The sequence below is a fragment of the Hemisphaericaspora subhashii genome, assembly GCF_019202705.1.
Source record: "Hemisphaericaspora subhashii strain CBS 10753 chromosome Unknown scaffold62, whole genome shotgun sequence".
Taxonomy (NCBI): Eukaryota; Fungi; Ascomycota; class Pichiomycetes; order Serinales; family Debaryomycetaceae; genus Hemisphaericaspora; species Hemisphaericaspora subhashii.
Genome location: NW_026057227.1, coordinates 1 through 19,393, shown reverse-complemented (window position 1 = coordinate 19,393; position 19,393 = coordinate 1). Strand labels below are relative to the sequence as shown.

At 34.0% G+C, this 19,393-nt stretch overlaps 11 protein-coding genes across 11 annotated transcripts; 7 read left to right on the top strand and 4 right to left on the bottom strand. All coding sequences in view use genetic code 12, as the record gives it.

Annotated features, from left to right (window-relative positions):
• Positions 1-86: 86 nt before the first annotated feature.
• On the top strand, positions 87-3,038 carry LEU3 (leucine-responsive transcriptional regulator; the record flags this gene model as incomplete). Its single annotated transcript, XM_049405346.1, has 1 exon — positions 87-3,038. The coding sequence occupies one exon, from the start codon at positions 87-89 to the stop codon at positions 3,036-3,038; it is 2,952 nt and encodes a 983-aa protein (XP_049265019.1).
• Positions 3,039-3,280: 242 nt separating this feature from the next.
• On the top strand, positions 3,281-4,888 carry GCD11 (translation initiation factor eIF2 subunit gamma; the record flags this gene model as incomplete). Its single annotated transcript, XM_049405345.1, has 1 exon — positions 3,281-4,888. One exon carries the CDS (start codon positions 3,281-3,283, stop codon positions 4,886-4,888), a length of 1,608 nt encoding a protein of 535 aa, XP_049265018.1.
• A 123-nt stretch (positions 4,889-5,011) lies between these two features.
• On the bottom strand, positions 5,012-6,919 carry SST2 (GTPase-activating protein; the record flags this gene model as incomplete). The annotated part of the gene is made up of 1 exon (XM_049405344.1): positions 5,012-6,919. The coding sequence occupies one exon, from the start codon at positions 6,917-6,919 to the stop codon at positions 5,012-5,014; it is 1,908 nt and encodes a 635-aa protein (XP_049265017.1).
• Positions 6,920-7,421: 502 nt separating this feature from the next.
• On the top strand, positions 7,422-9,257 carry ORC4 (origin recognition complex subunit 4; the record flags this gene model as incomplete). The annotated part of the gene is made up of 1 exon (XM_049405342.1): positions 7,422-9,257. One exon carries the CDS (start codon positions 7,422-7,424, stop codon positions 9,255-9,257), a length of 1,836 nt encoding a protein of 611 aa, XP_049265016.1.
• Positions 9,258-9,467: 210 nt separating this feature from the next.
• Positions 9,468-10,016, top strand: J8A68_001665 (pyridoxal 5'-phosphate synthase; the record flags this gene model as incomplete). The annotated part of the gene is made up of 1 exon (XM_049405341.1): positions 9,468-10,016. The coding sequence occupies one exon, from the start codon at positions 9,468-9,470 to the stop codon at positions 10,014-10,016; it is 549 nt and encodes a 182-aa protein (XP_049265015.1).
• Positions 10,017-11,018: 1,002 nt separating this feature from the next.
• On the bottom strand, positions 11,019-12,302 carry J8A68_001664 (uncharacterized protein; the record flags this gene model as incomplete). Its single annotated transcript, XM_049405340.1, has 1 exon — positions 11,019-12,302. The coding sequence occupies one exon, from the start codon at positions 12,300-12,302 to the stop codon at positions 11,019-11,021; it is 1,284 nt and encodes a 427-aa protein (XP_049265014.1).
• Positions 12,303-12,825: 523 nt separating this feature from the next.
• Positions 12,826-14,277, bottom strand: J8A68_001663 (metallodipeptidase; the record flags this gene model as incomplete). The annotated part of the gene is made up of 1 exon (XM_049405339.1): positions 12,826-14,277. One exon carries the CDS (start codon positions 14,275-14,277, stop codon positions 12,826-12,828), a length of 1,452 nt encoding a protein of 483 aa, XP_049265013.1.
• Positions 14,278-14,817: 540 nt separating this feature from the next.
• Positions 14,818-16,650, top strand: J8A68_001662 (uncharacterized protein; the record flags this gene model as incomplete). The annotated part of the gene is made up of 1 exon (XM_049405338.1): positions 14,818-16,650. One exon carries the CDS (start codon positions 14,818-14,820, stop codon positions 16,648-16,650), a length of 1,833 nt encoding a protein of 610 aa, XP_049265012.1.
• A 374-nt stretch (positions 16,651-17,024) lies between these two features.
• J8A68_001661 (nucleotidase) lies at positions 17,025-17,876 on the top strand (the record flags this gene model as incomplete). The annotated part of the gene is made up of 1 exon (XM_049405337.1): positions 17,025-17,876. One exon carries the CDS (start codon positions 17,025-17,027, stop codon positions 17,874-17,876), a length of 852 nt encoding a protein of 283 aa, XP_049265011.1.
• Positions 17,877-18,031: 155 nt separating this feature from the next.
• Positions 18,032-18,916, top strand: J8A68_001660 (putative serine hydrolase; the record flags this gene model as incomplete). Its single annotated transcript, XM_049405336.1, has 1 exon — positions 18,032-18,916. One exon carries the CDS (start codon positions 18,032-18,034, stop codon positions 18,914-18,916), a length of 885 nt encoding a protein of 294 aa, XP_049265010.1.
• Positions 18,917-18,998: 82 nt separating this feature from the next.
• J8A68_001659 (uncharacterized protein) lies at positions 18,999-19,393 on the bottom strand (the record flags this gene model as incomplete). Its single annotated transcript, XM_049405335.1, has 1 exon — positions 18,999-19,393. A coding segment is annotated over one exon (395 nt), but the record flags the coding sequence as incomplete, so codon positions are not given.

The window sequence follows — 19,393 nt, the reverse complement described above, 5'->3', positions numbered from 1 at the left end:
TAAAATCATAACATAATAGATATCAAATATCACCTATCAAAATTAGATAAGCTATCAGACAAATAGGGGCATACACCATAGTCATCATGAGTAGTAATGGCCCTCAGTCGAATCCTTTAGGGAATTTAGCTCATATAGCTAATAACATGCAACCAGTGAAACTGGAGTCTCACTCTCCTGCCTTACAACCACCACAGCAACACCAGCAACAACAGCAACAACCAAGTCCTGCACACTCATTCACCCACTCTAACACATCTCCACACCATCATATACTTGCGCCTATGCCAGCTATCGATCCTTCACACTCGGCAGGTTTGGTACCTTCACTGTCAACTTCTCCACCTGCACCTACTTTAAAATCTGGCAAACCAAAACGAATGGCATGTGTCGAATGTCGACAACAAAAATCAAGATGTGACGCTCATGAAAAGCATCCTAATCCATGTACCCGGTGTTCCAAGAAAGGCTTAAAGTGTGATCTAAAATCAGACTACAAGAGAACTTATAAACGTGCTCGAATTGCCCAAATTGAGAAGGAATTTAGCGAATTAAAGAAAACGCTTACATCATCACAAGCAGTCGAGTTACTAAACAAAGCACCTTCATTGGCTACTATAAACGGTCTAACAGCTTCTCCTGCCGAATATTCAAGAGGAACTAGTAGTGCTGTACGACACAGTCAAAGTGGATGGCCCAAATATCCTGCAACTGCTGGAAATTCACCTTACAATCAGTCACAGTATGCAAACTCTCCCGCAAGCTTTGCTCAATCACCACCATATCCATTTCCTCCAACACCTCAGCAACAACCCTATGTTGGAAACAATAAAGCAAATATGCAGAGACCTCAACAACAATGGAATTCAGATCATTCACCATATCCTCAAGAATCGAGGTATTCATCTTCAGATACAAATACTTCCATTCCAGATACACCGTTGATAGCAAGACAATTTGAACCGATCGTGCCACGACAACCTGCAATACCACAACAAGCTCCCAGAATTAGACCAATAGATCCAGATGAACCTCTAAGGATTCCGGATTCGGCTTTGACATGTGACACGAAATCACTTGATACAGTAACATTATCCCCAGAGACCATCAAATCATTATATTTGGAATATGTTGAACATTATCATCCAATTTTGCCCGTGGTGGATGTGACTAAAGGACCAGAGAGAATCTATAAATTATGTCCGGCATTATTTTGGGTAATTATGTTTGTATCCTTAAGAAGATTTTATGAAGATGCATCGCTTTTGATTCAATTATCCCCACTTGTCAAAAGCGTATTGGCCGAAATTATGATTTCTCCAATTACTAGATATAACCCATTCGAAGAAGACGAGCCCATTCTTAACGTTAGTTCAGTTTATTCAACCCAAGCATTTTTACTTTATTCATACTGGCCACCAATCACATCCTCCTTAAGTGCCGACTCATCATATTCTACAGTAGCAACTGGATTTTTCCAAGCTATTAGGATCGGGCTCCATACATCCTCATTCCCAAATACATCATGTACTACCGCCAATAATACCAACATGGAAACCAATCAACAACAACTAGCAATGGCTTATGAAAAAGCAAAAACTTGGATTTTTTGTAACATCGCCTCCCAAACTATCGCCACAGCATTTGGATTCCCGGCATGTGTTCAATTTGATTCATCATTCTCCTCACAATCTCAGAACATGCCAAAGGTTGTTCTATTTATGATGGAGCTTGCACAATTTGAAGAACAGATGGCCAAATCACTTAATTCAAATCAAGGGGATGGGTTATTGAATGCAACTGAGAGATTACCATTATTGAAACTTCTTTCCAAACGATTGGCTGAAATGGAGAAGAAATTGGCTAGAGAACTTCCAAATGATTCTGTAAGAAAATTCCAATTATTGTGTACAAAAGTCCATTTATTGACTTATTATTTCATGGATTCATCACATATTGCGGAATTTGAATTGAATAAAGGATTGGTGAAATTGTATAATGCTGCAAGTGAGTTGGTTTCTCATACTGTAATCAATCAGACTAGGGACAAAATGTTTGTCAAATATTTGCCTGGGGTGTATATGTTGAATCTTTGGCAGGCGGGATGTATAATTGGGAAATTGATTCATCTGAGGTTGAAAAGTGTCATAGATGTTGGTTCGGGTAAGCAAAATTATCTTGCTGTTGTATCATTGACAGCAAAGGCATCCATTTTGAAGCATGATATGGCATATAGATCCAGTGCAATCACCAGAAATATGTGGCAACTCTTTAGGACTTTAGATGAAAAGAAAATGTCAAGCTTGAGTATTTCCGTGAGAAATAGAATGTCTGCATCAGTTTTCTTTGATTGTTTGAATCTTATGAGAGCTCAAGCAGGAATAACAAAGTTGACTAGTAAAACCGATGAAAAGCAAGCAGAAGATGCAGGGCTTGGAGAAGAAGAAAATGGTTCATATGAAGATGAAAGTTCAAGTGGAGAAGAGGCAGTTGTTTCAGATAATGAAGTATCAGAAAAGGGTCGTGCAGCAAGTGTAACCAGTCAAAAATCTACTCCAGGAAGTACAACTTCTTCAGCTAGAGTAAGAAAGGCTAGATCTTTGTCAAGTACTGTTGATGCAGAATCACAAGCTAGAAAGATTATTCGTACGATCCCATTGGATCCACAACCTATATCTGTAGGTAATTCCAAGAGAAGTTCGATATTCAAGGTGGTTAATACATCAAGTTCAACTGATTCATCTCCAAAAGTTGTGGACAAGACTTCTCCAAATGTTGCTAGATCACCCTATAATCCAGCCAACATGCAACAGCCAAAGAATATTAACTCTCCAATGGGAAATCGTCCAGTTGAAACTTTACCTTCGCAACCACATCAACAAGAGAACGCTCCCAATCAACCATTTAATCAAATGGTATTTAATGATTCCCCCATTCAACTTGGATTGGAGAATTTGGATATGGATAGCTTTGACCACGACATGTTATGGAAGGATGTTGACAGCGTTATGAATGACTTTGGTTTCCATGCTCTTTAATTTTAATTTAATTGTATTATAATATGTATTAATCTATGTATAAATTTTGTAACTTTTACACTACCAATTGGTGTGCATATAACCCTTCACACATTAAAATTTTTTTTTTCTATTACACAATTCAGACAGACAACAAAATCAGTCAGACAGACAGACAGAAAAAAAAATTTCAAAATCATCATCATCTGGTGAAGCTCTTACTAAAAGAAGTCAAGAAACAGTCTAATTGAAAACGGATAAAAATGTCTTACGACGATATTGAAAACGCCACTCCAGACATAGTCATTGGAAGCACTCTTCCGGAAGATGACGAAGAATTCCAATATGAACATGATCTCGAAAGTGATAACGAATTACAACAACAAGAAGATGTGACTCAACAACAAGAAGAACCAGTTAAGGGAAAGAAATCTGTTGCATTCGCAGGCTTAGATGATGAAGTGGATGAAGAAGAAGCCAAGAGAGAATTTGAAGAAGGTGGTGGATTACCAGAACAACCAGAAAACCCAGACTTTAGTCAGTTGACCCCATTGTCACCTGAAATTATCAATAGACAAGCTACTATTAATATCGGTACTATTGGGCATGTCGCTCATGGTAAATCCACCGTTGTCAGAGCCATTTCTGGAGTTCAAACTGTTCGTTTTAAGGATGAATTAGAAAGAAATATTACTATTAAATTAGGTTATGCTAATGCCAAGATCTATAGATGTGACAATGAAGAATGTCCAGAACCAGATTGTTACCGATCATTTAAATCTGATAAAGAAATCAGACCAAAATGTGCTCGTCCAGGTTGTACTGGTCGTTATAAATTAACTAGACATGTTTCATTTGTTGATTGTCCAGGGCATGATATTTTAATGAGTACTATGTTGTCAGGGGCAGCCGTTATGGATGCCGCATTGTTACTTATTGCCGGTAATGAAAGTTGTCCACAACCACAAACTTCCGAACATTTAGCAGCAATTGAAATTATGAAATTAAAACATGTTATCATCTTACAAAATAAGGTTGATTTAATGAGAGAAGAATCTGCCTTGGAACATCAAAAATCTATTATTCAATTTATTAGAGGTACTATTGCTGATGGCGCACCAATCGTTCCAATCTCAGCTCAATTGAAATATAATATTGACGCAGTTAATCAATTTATTGTTAATTATATTCCAGTTCCAATGAGAGATTTCTCTGCTTCCCCAAGATTAATTGTCATTAGATCTTTCGATGTTAATAAACCAGGTGCCGATGTTGATGACTTGAAGGGTGGTGTTGCTGGTGGTTCTATCTTAACCGGTGTCTTCAAGATTGGCGATGAAATAGAGATTAGACCAGGTATTGTTACCAAAGATGATAATGGTAAGATTCAATGTAAACCAATTTTCTCCAATATTGTCTCATTATTTGCTGAACATAATGATTTGAAGTTTGCAGTTCCAGGTGGGTTGATCGGTGTTGGTACCAAGGTTGATCCTACTTTATGTAGAGCTGATAGATTGGTTGGTCAAGTTGTTGGTGCTAAAGGTAACTTACCTTCTATTTATACTGACATTGAAATTAACTATTTCTTATTAAGAAGATTATTGGGTGTTAAGACTGAAGGTCAAAAACAAGGTGCTAAGGTTCGTAAATTGGAAGTTGGTGAAGTGTTGATGGTTAATATTGGTTCCACCGCCACTGGTGCCAGAGTTGTTGCTGTTAAAGCTGATATGGCCCGTTTACAATTAACTTCTCCTGCATGTACTGAGGTCAATGAAAAGATTGCCTTATCTAGACGTATCGAAAAGCATTGGCGTTTAATTGGTTGGGCTACTATCAAGAAAGGTACCACCTTAGAACCAATAGCTTAGACTTTTTCTTTGGTTGTTATTTCGTGGGTGTTTATAGTTCTTTCTAAAAGTGTATATTGCATATTTTTATTTTAAAATATAACAAAATTAATTTAATTAAAATGTGCTAAAAAGAGGAGCTATTTAGTATACTAAGTTATCTACTAGTGAACTAGAAGCGAACTTGGGTATGGAATCAGATTCCATTAATCTATAAAGGTGGGTACTGACTTGATTAAAAAGCAGTGATATATCTTTCAATGTTTGTTTAATATCTGGAGTTTCTTCAGCACTACTTGTCTCAGTCTTTTCCTCTTTAGCTGGAACTGGCCAATCATCATTGTCTTTCAGCACATCCTTTTCGTCAGTTGGTGAGGGTACCGGAGTATCAAATGGACTCTCTTCAGCTTCTGAAGCTTTGGAATAGGTCATTAGATTAGCGATCTCAGCACGTAGTTTATAATCAATATTGACATTAAATGGAGCTTCAGGACTTAAGAAAGTAATATAAATCTGATAAGCAGTAGATAAACAAGTACTTCTTAAAGTTTCTAATTGGGTATCTATCCGTTTAACAATTGATTCTTGACTAGGCTTAAGTCTGAGGTTTTGTAAATTTTCAACACTTTCATAAACTTTTGCAAATTCAGTTAATTGTAAATAAGCATCTAAATTCTCCAAACAATATTCTTTATTCAAATGTCTTCTAAATTGAAGTCTCGTACCTGGGTCTTTCAATATATCTCCCAATTTAATTTCTTTAACTGTTTTCTTTGGGTTTTTCAAAAATTCTGACACTGAAGTGCTACGTTTTTTGGCTTGATCTTTATCCCATTGACACACTTTGCGGCCGAGTTTAGTCAATCTATAGAACAGGTCTCTTTCCGGTACGAACCCTTGTTTCCCTAATGGATTTACATTTTTGATCAAACCGGTAGATATGAGACATCCAGCTACCTGACAAGCATCTGAAGGATTAAGAATATCAGTACAATCCATTAACCATTGATGGATCGCTTTTCCACTCACACTATATTCAAAAGTAACATTTGGCTCTTTGAAAGTGAAAGTTTTATCCTTACATAATCTTACTCCGACATCTGAAACATAATATTGGACATGTGAGCCTGATTCTGGGTTGGTAAAGTATCTATGATAGAGAGGACTTATTCTAGGTTCGTCCAATTTGGAATCTTTCTTATGAGTCAGCTTCATCCCCTCTGATTTCTCAATCTGGAACTGCAGAAAGCTAAATCCTTGTTCTCCATTATATCCACAAGCAAATAGAGTTGGAGATGAGGGTTTTGCTCCTTGTTCTGGAATAGGATCGGGAGCAGCATTTGGTGTCCAAATATTTGGCTTTGGACCCATTAAGGTTGCGAAAAGCAAATGGATGAAATATCTTGAATAAAGAATTCTATCATTCAGAAGATCTCTATCAAAAAGGAATAAATCCATTGTATTCAAATTACTTTGCAAAACTTCAGGATGGTCTGAAGCCTTCAGGGCAATTCTGTCATAAAAAGTTTGCACCAAAGCAAGTCCCTTTGGAGTTGGCTGCAAAGAGACATGAGGCTTGGGTGTTGATCGAGTTCTATCAGCAGGACAATGAATAAGCTTTGCAAGGAAAAACCGGTCTAATAAAGTTAAAGCTACATCAGGTGGAAATTTATAGGAAAAGCTGGCTACTGTTTTGGATAATTCTATTGATATATTAAGATCCTTCATCTTTTCTAAGGCATCTTCGATTGTGAAGGAGAACGGATATGATTTGGAAAGAGTGAACTTTTTTGACTTTGATTCCTTTAATTCAAGTCCTAATATAAGCATGGCAAAGATATCTCTAATATCTCTTTGAAAGATTTTTCCATTCAAAGTACGATGAAAGCTTCTTGCTTCTTCTTCATGAATTACAGCTGTCTGTGATGATTGATCGGATGTTGACTGTGGGTTTACCATCGTACCTTCCGAGTGAACTGAAACTTTTCCAACTGTTCCTTCTGAAGTTAAGGAAGCTAACAGAAGGGTTTTCTTAATAGTTTTAGAAGGCATTGATAGAGTGGATGTCATATCTGAAGGTTGTTTAGAAAGAAAGGAAGAAATGAGAGGAAAGAGATGGCCACTATTTATTCTTTTTTTTTTTTAAAAAAAAAAAGAAAATCAGATACAGGCTATGTTGTTCCATTGAAACAGAGAAGCGGTTCAACGTAAGAAGATTGTTTCAAAGATGTCAATGAACGGAGTCATCCGAAAACAGCAATTCTTGTTAAATGTTGCATTTCTTGTTTCAGATTCTTTTTTTTTAATTTTTTGCAACAAGTTTTTTCTTGTCCCAATTTTTTTCTTTTGGTAGCGTGCTTCGTTTCTTGGTTGTCTCATTGTTGATGATTGATTTCTCTCACTCAGTAAACAAATTTCTAGACACCAGAGAAATATCAGGTTATGGTACTACCCTTTTTAAATCTATTCATTGGTTGTATTTAATTTTCTTACACGCGAGCTTGTAAATAAAAAGTAAGAGCCAAGACCCAATCACCAGATCCTGAAACACATTATGGCTAGGAACCAGATCCCCGAAGATGACTTTGCTGATGAGTTTGGTCCAATCAAAGAACTTTCATCACAAGAGTTAAGAAAAGATGAATTCTATCAACGATTCAAAAGAGATGACAACAAGGCATCATCATCATCGTCAACAACAACAGCCTCCAGAGCTTCAAAATTAATAGGTAGAATTTTCAAACCAAAGCCGACCAAAAGAGAAGGGTCAAAAAAGAAGTTTGATATTCGTAATTTAAAAATAAAAAACTCGAAGAAGTATGACTTAATTCGAAATATAAAAATAACAAATTCATCGAAAAGTCCCGATCCTGAAAAGGACAATGATCCAGTACCTGACGCTGCAAGCACGTCGGATAATGAAGAAATCATAACAAATCCAGACACAATTGAAGTCGATCATGTTCCCGTAAGCTCAATTATTGATGAAATATCAAGGGAACATGATATTAAGTTCATAAAACAACAGATACTTTCTCAATTGAATGGAAATTTTGCCAATCTTAAAGATTCCAGTCTCTTTGACAAATATGCCGACCTTTATAAAATATTGGAACTGACAATACGAGATAAAGAAGGTCATTCAGCCCTAATAATTGGTCCTAGATCCTGTGGTAAAACTTCAATGGCTAATCTTGCAATTGCAGAATTACGAGAGAAATATAAGGATGAATTTGTTGCAATTAGATTAAATGCCATGGTTCATACTGCTGATAATGTTGCATTGAGAGAAATTGCAAAACAATTAGATGTAAAATTAAAAGAAGTTGATGTATTAGATTCAGATGAATCAAATCTATTTGAACAAAAATCCATAAATGAAACATTTGCTAATATATTGGAGACTCTTGATCGAGATGATACCGTGAAAAAATCAGAAAGATTATCAATTGTTTTTGTTATTGATGAATTTGAAAAATTTGCAATGAGTCATAAACAAACATTGTTATATAATCTTTTGGATCTTGCTCAGAATGGTAAAACTCCAATCTGTGTAGTTGGACTTTCTACCAAGATAACGGCAAGAGAATTACTTGAGAAAAGAGTCAATAGTCGATTTTCTCAAAGAGTTATTTCTATAATTCATGAAACCAGTCTAGAAGAATTTTGGAGAAATGCCCGATTGGGACTCATATTAGGTGAGACACAAATACAAGCATTATCAGAACCAACCTACGGTGAAGAATGGAATGACAAAATCGAAGAATTATACAATGCCGAAGATGGTATTTTAAAGAAACTTGTGGCAAGAAATTATTATACAATTAAGGATTATCGAGATTTTAATATTAGTTGTAGATTAGCCATTTCACGTATTTCAACCTCCCAACCATATCCTAACGCTCAGGATTTTGCTGTTTATCCATTACATTCAATGACTAACAATGTTCAAGGACTAATTCAATCCTTATCAAACTTGGAATTATTAATGGTTATAGCTGCTGCTCGGTGGATTGAGAAATTCGAATTACAAACTATTAATTTCAATCTTGCTTATTTAGAATATAAAGAAATGATGAAGAATTTTAATGTAAATATCACAAGTTCTACATCAACAGAAAGTAGACTTACAAATAATCTTAGAATTAATCAGAAAATCTGGTCAGAAAAAGTATTAGGTAATTGTTGGGAGAATATTTATAAAATGGGTTTACTTTTAGATTCAGGAGGTGTAACTACAAATAGTGAAGGTCATATTATTAATAATGTCAATTTACATAAGAATTTGATTATTGAAGAGAATAAAATGGTTCAATTAGATGTCACTTTGGATGAATTGAGAGATAGCTTACAAGATCTGAATATTTATAAGAAATTAACTCAATTGTAGTAGTAGTAGATGTAATTATAGGTTTATTGTAGAAATTTATAGATGTAATCCAATATTACCATAGGAATAACAGTCCGAAGTTAAAAAAAACGATGGGGGTGGGGTGCGGTGGGAGCACTCTCTAAAAAAATCTCAATTTTCCAAAATTAAATAATCTTTGACTAATACCAACCAACTTTATCCCAAACCATCAAACAACTTAAAGGAACAATGTTACCTCACGATCAATTACCAGATTCAGTCCTCAATCTACTCAAATCAAGTAGATTTATCCACTTAGCCACTTGTTTAAATAACAAACCCCATGTCTCCTTAATGAACTATACATTCTTCCGTAAGGGACAAGAAGACATCATCATCATCACCACCCCCAAGAGAACAACCAAATATCAAAACATGGAATCAAACCCCAACGTTTCCATCCTCATCCATGATTGGATTTCAGTCAAAGGTACAAAAGCCCCCAATGATCAAGAAAATGTTCCAGAAAGACGGAATTCACTTTTTGAATTACTTGCAAATTTCAATAAGAGTGAAATTAGTCGAGTTTCGGTGATGTTGGATGGGAAAGCAAGTATAATTGATCGAGAAGCAAATGCTGATGATTTTAATTTTTATAAATCTTTACATTTGAATAATCCCATGATTGATCAGAATCAAGCTAAGAATTATATTGAATGTGCTGATAATGCTTTGATTTTAATAAAGATTGAAGGATGTAAGGTTACGGATACAGATAATAATGTTGAAGAATATTAGAATCAAGCTTGTATTCTCACAACCGAAGATCAAGTTGTTGTATATTGCCCCCCTGCCCCAGGGGTTTCTTGCAAGATTTTCCCACCCCAAAAAATTTAGGAGAACCAATCTTCCTCCTTCTACATAGTATTTATATGATATTTACCAATCAATAAATTCATAGTTCCCTTTCTAATATCAAAAAACCAACCCCTAAGAAGCAAAAATATGCCGGTCCCAGGAATCGAACCTGGGTTTATTCGGCCACAACGAATCGTACTTACCACTATACTAGACCGGCTTCTTAAAAACCTTATTTTTCCCCACTCGCCCGAGTCACGTGACCAAATTTCGTAATCCGAAAATTTCTTTTTTTTTTTGGGAAACTTCTATCTCCGAAAAACCCCTAAAAGCCCCTTAAGGATTGATCTATAGAGATATCGACATTAAAAGTTATTGCTAGTCCTTCAATTTGAGATAAATGATACTTATCATTAATATTCTTGATTATTTCTTACTCGGAACAAACAATAGATGGATGAGGAATCTTTGGCTCCTGTTTCTTTGAATTGGCCTCGGAATGCGTAATCAAATATCAGGTGGGGAATCTTCCTGCCGTACTTTGCGAGAGAATGTTGTAGAAAGATGGCATCTGATAGATGTGACCCATTATCGAACACCCAATCAATACATGGTGTTTAGAGAACGGAAGAGAGAAGGTTCTAATTCTAACGGATAGCTATTTGTACATGGATATTGAAGAAAAACGATATTGTTCATGCTTCCTAATATTTACATAACTGAAACGTATGTCCATTTTCATCAACATCGAATCGAATTTACACGCAGCTCTTATCTCCAGATTCTATAGAAATAGAGTGAATTCCCTCATTGAAAATACTCCAAACTTACACTCCTCATGCATTTCTTGACTCTACAAACATATTACACAATATTTTTTAACTCTGTTTAAAATATCCTTTTACTAATTACAAAAACTATACAATCAAGTGACCACTTTCCTTATTGCTTTTCTTCGGTATCTCTGTCAGAGGGGGTCTTATTATAGTTCTTATTATATCTTCTCAGCCCAAACCCATGGCCACTACCACTACTACCACTTCCACTACTATAATGTCCATGATGTCCATGATAACCATGATGATGGCCATGTTTACCATTACTTGTTCCACCGGGAGTATTTTCATTATCTGCATGTAATCTATATTCAAAAGATACACCAAAGACTCTTTCATTTGATCCACTATCTAAAGTTTCAACACAATCACTACCTTGACTGATTAAATCACATTCACGAATTACCCGTAAGATACTATCACAAATGATTCTTCTTGCTTGGAAAGAAGTTAATTTTTTCTTTTGAGTATCATCATCTTTAGTTTTATTTCTATTAGAAGTATTTTGGAAATTAATATTTGAATTCCAAATACTTATAATATCTTCATCTTTTCTAACACTTAATACTAATCCACAAATATCACTTAATAATAATTCTTGAATTTCTTCATTATTAGATTTTTCAGGAATAAGAGATCCAGTTAATGTTTTAATTAATAATCTTTCCCAAATTAAACTACTCCTCTTTCTAATTTTTCCAATTGATTCTTTATCTTCACCAAATGTTTTTCTATTAAATCGGAAAACCCATCTTCCACCACGAGAATTTATTGGATCTTCCCATACAGGATTCACTCCTGATTTAAATACAAGAAATTCCGTGCCAATTGATAATTCATGAGTCTTTTTAATTGAAGATAAGCATAACCATAATTGTTCCAAGGATCCAATATTTGAAATTGTATGACCTTGAGAATCCAAAAATTCTAATTCATTAGTAGTTTGTAAATATGTATCGACACCAGTTGGTACAATTGCAGTTGACGCAGTTTCTTCAGGTTCCTCCGTGATAGTAGTAGTGCTATCGGTATCCTTTGTAGGTTGTGGTGCTTTACGAGATCTTGAATGGTGCCATATAGTCCAACAATAAGGTAAGATATGATGATCTTGAGGAATAGATGCGAGTGTTTCATCTGATAATTTGATTGGATCTCTTTTAGGTAATAATACTTCTTGAATAGCACCATTAGAACCTCTCTTTTCTGTTGTTGTTGTTGTGTTGATGCTGGATGAATTAGAAGAAGATGAAGGAGACATTCTAGAAGATTTCATTGTGTTGGTATTTGTATTAGTTGTTCTAGTGTCTCTCTTTGATTCTTGTGTAGATGGTGATGATACATTCATAATTCTATTGAATAATGATTCTGCTCTCTTTAAGTTATCCGACATTATGATATTTGCTTATGATGATGATGATGTGGTGTTGAATGTATGAAGTTGTCTCTAGTCTATTAGAATGTAAAAATGCTAATTAGAATTTAATATTAATAGAGTAGTGGTAAGTTATAGTATACAAGTCAAGTAATCCTTTCTATCGTAAATGTAATAAATGTAGTAAAATATATAATATAATGTAATATAATATATATACCCTTCGTAGGTTAAATGAAAAATGAAATTAAAAAGTTTTGATTAAGAAAAAAAAAAAGGGAAGAGAAAGAGAAAAACTTTCATACAATCTAATTACTAGAGAGAGGAAGTAAGAAAAGAGAAAGAAAAAGAGAAAAGTTTTTTTCTGTTGAAATATTTGATACAATTTACACGACCTATTTAACCAATTCTTATTTATAATTAGATCAATTGTTTTTTTTTTGCAACCACCTCAAGTTATAGAGTATAAGTAAACATAATAACCCCTTTATTAAACAATCATATATATATATATATATATCTATATAGATAAGAGCACACCTTAAGCCTTTGAATAATAATGTAAGTAAGCACCTAATGTTTTACATCCATTAATATAATTACTAACATTCAATTTCTCATTAATTGAATGTGCACCGTCATCACCTCTACCCATTGGTAATAATAATACATCAACTCCTAATTCTTGTTCAAATGTTAAAGTAATTGGAATAGATCCACCTTCTCTAGTGAAATCAGGTACAACGTTCCAGACATCTTGAGTTGCTTTTGAAGCAGCAGTGAAAGATTCATTAAATGGATCAGATACCCAATAATTACCATCATGAATTAATTCAACTTTAAATTTATTTGGTGAACCTAATTTTTCAAATTCTGAATTAATATATTTAAATACTAATTGATCTAAAGTTTTAGAATCAATATCTGGTACTGTTCTAATAGAAAATTTACCAACAACTTTAGCTGGAATAACAGTCTTGGCACCAGCTCCTGAAAAAGCACCTTCAATACCATGTAATGAAAGAGATGGATATCTCCATCTATGTTTCAAAATATCCTTCTTATTATCATGTAATGAAGTTTCCGATCCTGATGCAGCATTTAATTCACCAACTGAAAAATCAATATCATCATATAATTTATCTTCCTTTTCAGTTAATGGAGCAACCATATCATAAACTCCTGGAATTTGAATTTTCCCCTTAACATCAACTAAAGTTGACATAACTTTAATTAAATCAGTCATTGGTTCAGCAACAATACCTCCAAAAATACCACTATGTAAATCAGCTCCTGGACCTTCAATAATAATTTGATAATAATTACATCCTCTTAAACCATAAGTTAAAACAGGTTTAGTAGTACCTAACCAATAATTATCAGAAATAGTAACTTGTTTAACATCCTTAAAATATTCTTTAGCTTCCTTAGCAACTAATTCATCTAATCCAAGTGATCCACTTTCTTCCATACCTTCAAAACAAACAACCAAATTCACAGGTAATTCCCATCCCAATTTATTATGAGCTTCAATTACATTCAACCATCCTAATACTGGACCTTTATCATCAGTAGTCCCTCTACCAAAAAGAATATCATTCTTTTCATCATGATACATAGTAAATGGTTCAGTAGACCATCCATCCTCTTTTAAAGCAGGTTGAACATCATAGTGTCCATAAACCAATACCGTCTTTTTAGCAGGATCATTACCAAAACGACCTAAAACAATTGGAGGTAATTGTAAATTAGCATCAACAACCGGTGGAGGTTGAGTACCTAATTCTTTTAATTGAATATCATGGAATCCAAGAGTTTTCAATTCATCAACTAAGAAATGGGCCATAGCAACAACTTGAGGACGTAATCCTTCATCAGATGATACCGATGGGATGGCAATTGCTTTACGTAACCTATCGATGAATTTTGGTTTTAATTCATCAATGGTTTTAAAAAATGGATCTAATGGTAATTTTTCGTATTTTGAAGACATTGAATATCGTTGGGTAATTAATAATCTTGGAATTGATTTAGTAATTATTGAAGAAAGAAGGGGTTTAAATAACATAAATTTTTTTAACGAAGCGACCCAATTGTGGTTTACACAAATCTAATTGTTTAATAGGGGGGGAGGGCCAGCTCTCTAAAATGCCTTTTGTATGGGGTGAGTTATATGCAGGTAATTGCCACATCGAGGTATGGCATCAAATGAAAACGCGTATCACGAAATCATCAACCGTCGATATCCGAACCCAAAATCTTTACCAAGTGCCTTACATACGTCAAATGACTCTATTCCACATTGCTTTGGTTTGACAGCATCTTCAAAACACGTCACAAATATGCCAGTATCCTACAAATGGAGATTTCGCTATCTCTAATTATCAAATTTAATCTCCATTGGTATGTTCCTGCATAGAGACAGACGCCTTTTCTGAAAAAAAAAAGATTCAAGAAATCACGGAAACTCAACATTGAACTAGGAAGTTATAAGACACCCTAGTAAGAACTTTTCCTAAAATCGCAATCAATAATGGCAGGTATTTCAACAGATCTGGATCCAATATCTTCAGATGATGAATTAGACATTGATGATATTCCATTCACGATATTAAATATGATATCAGGTAATAGAGCCAAATATCAAAAACCTTCTCCTACACCAGTATCCACCACTATACCGACAAAAGGAACAAGAGAACCTTTATCACAACAAAGAACCATCCCTCCATCGCTGTTTTATTCCCATCATAAGAAACCTAACAATGCATCAATTCGAAAGCCTAGAAGTGTTCATAGTAGTTTTTTCACCGATTCCGATTCTGATTCTGATTCCGGTGATGATTTCAATATCACCCTTCCAAAAGTCTTTCAATTCAATGCCGAAAAGAATGAGAAAATATTCTCAAAAGAGCAAGAATTAAGACAAGTTATACAACAAGAAACCGAGAATTTAAAACAAGAAGTTGACAATATCAATTCTCAGAAAAATACACTAGTGGCGGAATTGAATTCTGATGGGACTCAAGAATGGACTAAGAAACCTATCGATCTTAAAATTGAGGATGATCAAAAACTTATTGATTCTTTGATGAGACAGAATTATAAACGATCCGATGGATTTGGGATATCTCGACATTTCTTCTTTTTGAATGATATAAAGAGTATTGAATTTGGAGAAGAAGATTCGGGGAGATTTCCATTAACTCAAGCGTTATTGGGGATGATTATGAGGGATAAGAAATCAGGATGGGAATTTGTGCATAAAAAGACTATTATTAAACGATTTGTGTTTAGTGTTCTTGAATCGGTTCAGAATCATGATCAATTAATGCATATTAATGAATTAATTTCAATGAATAGAGATACGACGGTGGAAATGTTATCCAATGAAGAATTAATATCATCCAATGAAGAATTATTATCGATAGTGAAGAAATGTGGTGGGACTGTTGAGTTTATATCGTCGGAAAGTGTGCCTATCAAAATGGACCAATTTAATAATTGTTTAAAGTTAGGATTGTTCAGATTGGCAATAGTTTTGAATTTTTATTTATGTTGTTGGAATGATCCTATTAATAATGAATTCTTGAAATGTTTTATATTTATAATATCTGATTTCAATGTTAATAAACGAGAATACTCGGGACTTAAATATTTCATAAAATCAGTATTTACAAATATTATTAATTCCTTATATCCTGATCAACATATTGAATTTGTGAAGACTTTTACAATGATCTTGAATAATATAAGAACAAACATATTTGGAGAATCAGAAATTCTTAAAATTAAGAAAATGGATTATGAACTTAAATTCAACGTATTAAGACTTCTCAATAATGTCTTTTCAACCACCATCCAAAGTAACGTCTTAAGTATAATTGAAAAACTCAACTATTACTCGGTTCTCGGCTCAGACTTTGATATTTCCCAACCCATTCAACCCGACACATTTGACAACATGATTCAAAAAATAACCCTGGGCCTAATCCTTGAAAACATGTTTACAGAACTCGAAAAGGGCAACTATGAAATGGCAAATCAGATCTATCAATCCTACTACGAGATAAAACATCTTCCATATCTCCTAATCCATCCATTCAATTTCCAAACCACAAGAGAAGAAAATTCTCGTCACTTAAATCGAATTAAATCATTAATAGAAGATTTGAGAAAGAATATCCTTATGAATATCAAACAAGTTGGTTCAGTCAATCTTGATGAATCAAAATTTAATCGTCAAGAATTGGTGAAGTTTATAACTGATAATTATCATGATTTGAATTATATGTGTACAAAACTTGATAAAGAATTGGATTTGGTTAAGAGTGATATCTTTTATAAGACAAATGATGATGAATAGTGGTGGTTAGTTGGGGTTGTGTGAATCGACGTGGGTGTAATTAAATTGTGTGGGGGTGGGACACCTGGGCTGATTCGGACAATTGGCGCACGGGGTATCGACAATTGCCGAGTAAAATAGAACGAAGAAGAAAAAGACTCCACAAATTAAAATCATATATAAATAGAACGGGAATGGGTTGCAGAAGAAAAAAAATAAAAATTTAGTACTGGAATTCCTGAATGTGTCATCGAAAGAAACTTAGCGCCGTTTCTTGCCATTTTTTATCCAACGTGGTTTTTATATGAATGATTAGATTCCTGACAAAAAGAATCTTTCCATCTTTTTCTTCTTTTACTCATTCCCAATTTTTACATTTATATTTACGTTCCATTATGACAATAGCAACAGATCAATCAGTTATTTATAAAAACCCCGAGATTACTCACGATGATGATAAACCAGGTACAATAGTCACATTACCATTTGGATATGGACCCTTACCAAAACAATTATCCAATAAGAAGATATTTTATTTTGATATTGATAATTGTTTATATAAACGTTCAACCCCAATTCATGATATGATGCAAGTTAAGATCCATTCATATTTCAAAGATAGTCTTGAATTAAATGATGATGATGCTCATGAATTACATATGAATTATTATAAGACTTATGGGTTAGCTATTGAAGGATTAGTCAGAAATCATCAAGTTGATGCATTGGATTATAATTCAAAGGTTGATGATTCTTTGGATTTACATAGTGTATTACATTATGATCAACATTTAAGAGATACTTTAATTACATTAAAAGAAACTCATAAATTTGATTATTTTTGGTTAGTTACCAATGCTTATAAGAATCATGCCCTTAGAGTAATTTCATTTTTAGGAGTTGGTGATTTATTTGATGGATTAACATTTTGTGATTATGCTAAATTTCCAATTATATGTAAACCAATGAAACAATATTTTTATAATTGTTTTAAATTAACTCAAATTGATTGGAATGATCCAATTACAATGCAAAAACAATATTTTGTTGATGATAGTGAATTAAATGTTAAATCTGCTTATGATTTAGGTATTGGACATGTGATTCATTATGTTGAAAAAGAATCTGATTTAGAACATATTAAACAAAAACATGATTTTGAAAAATATTATGGAAATGGTGATAATTCTGATAAATCTAAAATTAGAATCATTAATCATATCTGTGATATACCAAGAGTTATCTAAACCCATCTACTCCATCCCATATGTAATCCCTCCTCCCATAGTCTAGTTAAATTTTCATAGCGCTTATAGATTTTATTGATAGAAAGAAAAAAAGAAATTTGCAATAATTTTTTAATCTCTTCCACTCTGAATTCTTTATCAACTAATTACACCCCATGGCACCCAAGAAGTCAGTAGAATACAAAGGAAAGATCCTCTTCCTTCATGGATATACTCAGTCGGCATCCCTCTTCTACGCCAAGACATCAGCCTTACGTAAGAAGTTATTGAAATTAGGTTATAAATGTATCTATCTTAATGGACCATATGTCCTCACACCAGCCGATCTACCATCTAATGACGCCCTTTCTAAATTCAGTTCAGTCACAACTTCGGAAGACAATGATATGACATATAGAGCCTGGTGGGTGAAACAAGATTCCACCAATAATAAAATCAATTTAGAAAAATCAATAGCGGCCATTCGTGATTATATCAACCATGGACAAATCATATCCGACCCCGATGACCACACTATGAATCAACAACTGCCGGAAGAGATAGAACAAGAGAATAAATTACCTATTGTAGGTATAATTGGATTTTCACAAGGTGCAGCCTTTGGAGGTCTCATTGCTCATAAATTCCATGAATTATTCGAAGTTGATCCCTTGAAATTCGTGATATTATATTCCGGATTTAAATTAGACACGTCAAAACAAGCCGGGAATGACCAATATCACGAACATTACCCCCAGACTGAAGAAGAAGTTATAAATAGTCATTTTAAGTATTTGCATGTTTATGGAGAATTGGATACTGTTGTTGAAGAATCTCGGGCTATGAGTTTGTTTGAGTTGACGAAAGGGTCTTCGGATTTGTTGAAACATCCTGGTGGGCATTTTGTTCCTAATTCGAAATTATATGTTGAAAGAGTTACGAATTGGATTCAGAATAATGAAGAGAAGAAAGAGAAGGAGGAAGTAGAAGTGGTTGAGAAGAAGGAGGAAGATGATATTGATTCTTTGTTGGATATGATGGATGGATTTGGAAAGGTGTAGAATACGATTTATTACAAGGAGGAGGGGGGCCCATATAGAGTATATATATTGTGTAATTAGTATCTAATTAATTTTAAGTTAATTACAATTCGTCATGTGCCAAAGTCTTAGCATCACCAGTTGTTGCCTTTTGAGATTTGGACTTTACCTTCCTGGTAGTCTCTTCCTGTTGAATTTTCTTTGGTTCTGAAGAAGTGGTACTCTTCCTACTCTTCTTACCTGTTCTATACTGTTCGAATTTAGCTCCCTTTTTAGATAATGGACCTTCAATTGGATTCACTTTAGTCACATCGATAATCCATTGAGTAATTTTCGTTTTATCATCCAATTTCTCGGTTCTATCATATTTGACAAACTTTTTCCCATCGGAATCATAATAAAACAATGCCGAACCTTCTACTCCAGGAAGTACCACATCCTCTTTTCCAATTTCAAATGTCCGATTTCCGGAATCATCTTTACTAACCATTCCGATAT